At 43.0% G+C, this 5,967-nt stretch overlaps 1 protein-coding gene across 1 annotated transcript; it reads left to right on the top strand.

Moving 5' to 3' along the window:
* Positions 1-777: 777 nt before the first annotated feature.
* Positions 778-5,417, top strand: LOC120915855 (nicotinamide N-methyltransferase-like). Its single transcript, XM_040326664.1, has 3 exons — positions 778-787; positions 949-1,156; positions 4,772-5,417. Exons 1-3 carry the CDS (start codon positions 778-780, stop codon positions 5,118-5,120), a joined length of 567 nt encoding a protein of 188 aa, XP_040182598.1. The 3' UTR covers positions 5,121-5,417.
* Positions 5,418-5,967: the final 550 nt, after the last annotated feature.

Raw genomic sequence — 5,967 nt, forward strand, 5'->3', positions numbered from 1 at the left:
ATAAAAGGACATGCATTTCCATATAAACTCAACAGCTGTTATGGTCATGTAGAAACCTTTGGCAGAGGGGGTTAAGGGGTGTCTCCTCAATTTAAGAGAAATATGCACATACCCTCTTAAATACATCATCTAAGTGCCTGGTGTTACTCCTATCCTCTGTGATGACAACTTAGGGAGCATAGTGTTTTTGTACTACAACGGACAACAATAAAATAACCCTGTCAGTTGTGGACAGAGAATTCATCAGAGTAATGGACAATGAAATCTTCAAGCATGACACCAAGCTGACCCAGCTTTAGGGCCTTGGTGTAAATTTTAAGCTCTCCTATCCCTTTCACAGGATTCACAGCTATGCATTGTGTTAAAACCCAAACCAGAATTGACAGAAATGGCAATTTGAATGACACTTTAATAGGCTAAAAATACTCACAAGGGACATACAATTCTAGCCCATAAAGCATTCCATAAAAAACTGTGTCCTGCAAAAGCTGCTGGACACAGCATACATGCCGAGCAAGTGGCGCATAACCTGGTCCTCTGACTCATCACTTCCGGATCAGTGTCTGACGTCACTTCCAGTTTCTGTGTAGCCATGCCCTGACATGTTTCATCCTTCCGACTTCATCACAGGGGGTGGATGCACAGCAAAGCAACTGCTTCAAAATACCAGCCCTCCAGGTAATACTGGCCATATAAAAGTCTACCTGTCAGCATTTTTTTTTTAAATAACTTTGACTTATCTCCACTTTAAAAGAGAGGTAAAAAGGACTATGCACAATGCCAGCCGGTAGGTTAATATTAAGGTTCGGTTAATTACACAGGCTCCAACTAATTAGAACACAAAAAGTAAAAAGTATTTTATCTATTATACACAGTGTTGACAGATTTTGTCTTGTCTCATCTAAACTTCTAAAGGAAAGGTCCACTGCTTGTTTTTTGTCCCCTAAGGTGGTGTTAAAGGAGACCTACTAGTTGACTTTGGAGCTGGACCTGCAATTTATCAGCTTCTCTCAGCTTGTGAAGCATTTAACAATATCATAATTTCCGACTTTCTTGAGCAAAACCGAACACAGCTACAGAAGTGGCTGAGTAATGACACTGATGCATTTGACTGGACTCCGATTGTCAAGTATGTGTGTGAACTGGAAGGTAATAGGTAAGTTGCAGGTGTGTGATAGTTGTGACCATGGGCGTAGCATAAGGGGTTGCAGGGGTCACAATCGCAACTCTGCCCCTAGTTTTAGGGGGCCCCTGCAGCCCCCCTGTGATATTATTATCATTTCCTCCACAAAGCCCAGCTCCAAACTGCCCTAGGGCCCCACAGCCATTCTCCAGTACTGGGTTTCCACTTTGTCTTCCACAGTCCACACCTCTCTGTTCTTATTTTCTGGGGAGAAGCTGTGAACCATTTCCTGAATGGAAAGGCGCACAGGTTGAGAACAGCCCAGCATGGGAAAGTGTCTGTGCTGTGTGTTAGCAACATGGAATGGTAACCTCAGTGAGTTAAGAGGAGGAGAGTGCCATCCTGTAGTCACGATGGGACCGCTGTCACTGGTGAGGTAAGACACCGTTCTGTGTCTCCTACTCATCAGCTGGGATTCTCTGTAACACCCCCCCCCCTCACCTGGGGATGTCTGCTTACACCACTTACCTGACAACTGGGGAAAAGACACACACCTCCAGGAGGTGACCTTCCCCCAACACCTGCCAACACTGACAGAGAAACCTTCTGAAATTGCTAAAACAAATCCCTTAACACCTCCTGAGGGGCCTCTGAGGGGCTGCAGGCTCCAGATTTTGTGTCACATGGCTTTGCCCCCCCAGATCTAAGTTGCCCCCCAAAGTCCCCTGACCACCCCCTCCGCCCTAGATGCTATGCCCGGGTGCTGATCTCCTTTTCTATTACATCACTCTATACTGCGCCTCCTCCGCAGGGCTGAAATCACATTCCTTTACAAACACAGCCAGTTAGCTACGATCTGCACAGGGTATATCTGCCTACTGCAACTACACTGCCGTTCTGACCAGGGAATATCACAGGTCAGAACGGCAACATAAAAGCTAGATACACCATGTGAAGATTGTGTCTGACAGACTTGTGTAAAATAATGTGATTTCAGCCCTGTGTAGTGTGTGTGGGGGGGGGGGGGGGAGCCTTATACAGTGCTGGGATGGGAAAGAAGCTCTGTCAAGTGACCTGCCAGGGGTGATCCCTGTCCTCTGATTCTCCAGCAGTTATTCCTGTCCTCTGATTCTCCAGCGGTGATCCCTGTCCTCTGATATAAGGAGGAACTCAAAACTCTTAAGTAAACTTTGAGTATATGTCCGTGCAGTGAATGTATCTGCACGCACGGTGGAAGTAGAGGGTGGCCAGGTCAACTTTTGCATCGGGGCCCACAAACTTCAAGCTACGCTTTTGGATGTGACCAAGGCTGGCCATACATTATGCACATTTCGTTCCTTCAACCATGGGTTAATGGCGGAATCTCTCCTGCTGCACCACTGTATTCTGACAGCGGGAGGTTCCCCTCCATCAGAACCAGATCACTGTTGCCGGCTATACCAGCGGCAGTGATGATACAGTAAAAAAAAAATAAGTTGCCCCATGACGACGTCCGTTAGGGTGAAACCTATGTCAGGCAGTCAGGAGCAGTGGTGATGTTAGTTCACCTGCAGGGATACCGGATGCTGTGTTAATCTGAATGCCTGTTTATATCTTTCTTCTTGTGAGTAGCATTTTTTACTAATAAAAACTTGGTTTTATAGATGTTGCACAATGAGCCTGTTCCTTCCTGGAACTAAAGTCTCCATACTTCCCTTTCCAATAGCCCTGCGCTGGCATCAGCATCTTCTTCTGAATGCCAGACTTTGGATCTCTTCATTGGCCAGCGATTCATTGGTACTCCTGCACGTGTGCAGGAGACTGTCATCATGGCACTCAGGGACTGGCCTGGCACTGTAAGTTCACCTGCGCATGTGCAACTCATTTCACAGTGCAGGAGGTGGTGAGCAGGCCGGTAGGAGCATTTTATTGCAGAAGAGACAATATTGCCTGCATTGTCGGTATGTATGTAATAGTATGTGTGGCAGGCAGCCTCTGTACTAAAAAGGGAGACCTGGGCAAATTCTCAGCGGCCCTTCTGAGGAAGGGCGCTACATATAATGACTTTACTAAAGCTGCCAGACCTCCACTTTTAGATTTGGAAATAACTGCGGTAGAAACCACATCACTATATTATTCCTATAGAGATATTTGATTCATGCTACCCTAAAGGACAGTGATGTGATGGCAACTAAACATATATAAGAATTTTCTGGAAAGTATTAAGTGAAACTTAAAGAATGTTTCACAAAAGTCAAATATAGAAAAAATATGCAAATCTAGAAATGGAAATTTGAACTAACTTATGATATTATATCAAATGTAGTAGGCATATTAAGTATGTTTGATGTAGCTGTACATCTTATATCTTGATGTATTAGTTTAGCCTACCTTTCCTATTCCAGCACTGATAGGGGGTGCCAAATGAGACAAGATTCTTACTTAATTTGCTGCCAGGCTGCTCTGGTTCTTTCCATACATCAGTATAGTGCTGATTTGGCATAGAAAATATATTAAACGTTTTCATAAAAAATGGAACCTTTGAAGAGACTCCTCTAAAACATTGAAACAACTGCATAATACCAAACCCTGCTTGTGTGACTGACTACTACAGATGATCCCAAAGGATCTATTTATCAAACATACTAATACCATATAACCAAAATAAGGAGAAAGCTGCAATGGCATAAAATACTATACTTTTCCCCCAAAACAGGAATAGGGGGCCAGATTCACATAGAACTGCGGCGGCGTAACGTATCTTAGATACGTTACACCGCCGCAAGTTTTCATCGCAAGTGCCTGATTCACAAAGCACTTGCGATGAAAACTACGCCGGGGGCCTCCGGCACAAGGCGGGCCAATTGAGATGGGCGTGTGCCATTTAAATTAGGCGCGCTCCCGCGCCGGACCTACTGCGCATGCTCCGTTTCCTAACTCCCGCCGCGCTTTGCGCGCCGTGACGTCATTTTTTCAAACGGCGACGTGCGTAGCGTACTTCCGTATTCCTGGACGTGCAATGCGATTGCTGACTAAAGTTAGGGCAGGTCAAATAACGGCTAAAATTGCGACGGGAAACTTGACTACGGACGATGTAGCGAACGCGAAAATCCATCGGGGATCCGCCGTAACTGCTAATTTGCATACCTGACGCTGGTTTACGACGCAAACTCCACCCAGCGGCGGCCGCGGTATTGCATCCTAAGATCCGACAGTGTAAAACAATTACACCTGTCGGATCTTATGGCTATCTATGCGTAACTGATTCTATGAATCAGTCGCATAGATAGAAACAGAGATACGACGGCGTATCAGGAGAAACGCCATCGTATCTCTTTGGTGAATCTGGCCCAAACTTCTTTAGAGGATTTAGGAACAATGAGCATCCCAGCAAAAACACAGATGGTATTATTGCATTTGGAAAATATATCTTCCCTCTATGGGATACAAATACATGTGTATGTCTTAAACTCTACCATGTAACACAGGACTCCTGTTATGTAGTATAAAATTCACGTATTGTTGTTTTGGTTATATACAGTAGATATGTTTAATATATAGATCTGTTGGGGTGCTCTGTAGTAGTCACACAAGGAGAATTTGGTATGTTGGCTTTACATTTTTGCAATCGTAACACTGATAAATATAATCTATATTGTCCCCTTTCAGTGACAATGAGAGCTGTAAGAAGAAGGAAGAAAAAATAAGGAGAACAGTGACAAAAGTTCTGAATTGTGATGCACTGAAGAAGAACCCATTTGACCCGGTGGAGATGACACAAGCCGATTGCCTGATTAGTTGCCTCTGTTTAGAAGCACCCTGCAAAGATGTGGAATCCTTCACCAATGCTTTGAGGAATCTTAAGGGCCTCATTAAACCAGGGGGTCACATAATAATTCAGAGTGCGCCTAACTGTACTTACTTTTATGTTGGCCCAAAAAAGTTTTCCCCTCTGACCATTTCTAAAGAAGAACTGGAGATGGCATTTAAAGAGGCTGGCTATGAAATTGTGAAATAAAGGTTATTCCAGTTCTTGAAAAGTCAATGATGGACATTTGTGATCCGGACAGCTATTACTTTGTCCATGCCCGTAAGCCATGTTCACAGGGCAAATGACCTTATAAAGTATCCAGGTCCTAATCAGTAATTTCTCAGGAATGCTTCCCAAATGTATGATATAATCAGCTAAGTTAGGGAAACAACATAGATCTATAAATTGCTATGCCAAGTTTAATTGTAATAACCATTATTTTTCTTAATTGAATGAATATTAGTAAAAAATAATAAAAAACATTAATACCTTTCCAGGAAGGCCCACAACTCCACACAATTCACAGTTAAAAGGTCACTAAAGGAATTATTTTTTTTTGCTGAAATGACTGTTTACAGGGTATAGAGACATAAAAGTTAACTGATTCCTTTTAAACATTATTACAAATAGATAAAAATCAATCCTATAATGTGCCTGCAGGTTAGTTTCACTTTTAAACTGGTTTCATGTTCCTGTGAACTAGAGAGACACACAGAACAAAAAAATCCAGGGCAGTGTTTTGTTTTTAAAATTAAGTTCTGTTAAGTTTTAGACACACAGTAATGACAGCTTAGACCGCCGTGAAAAGCTCCCAGTACTGTGGTTATAAGGAGCCAGACAACCAGGAAGTGTGAAGATCACAGCAGAATTACAGATACTTCAAAGCAAAAACTAACAATAAGGACATGAAACCAGTACTGCAGTAAGGTAAAGGAAGCTATTTAGCTAAAAAAAAAAAATCCTTTAGTGATCCTTTAAGTGCCCGTCCAGCTCACCACTGAGGAATATATTATAACCAAACAACATATGATGAGCCAGAATTAGATTATTATTA

The sequence above is a fragment of the Rana temporaria genome, chromosome 10, assembly GCF_905171775.1.
Source record: "Rana temporaria chromosome 10, aRanTem1.1, whole genome shotgun sequence".
NCBI lineage: Eukaryota > Metazoa > Chordata > Amphibia > Anura > Ranidae > Rana > Rana temporaria.

Coding starts and splice junctions, on each gene's coding strand:
- LOC120915855 (XM_040326664.1), top strand. Junction 1,157..4,771: donor TGTGAACTGGAAGGTAATAG/GTAAGTTGCAGG, acceptor GTCCCCTTTCAG/TGACAATGAGAGCTGTAAGA.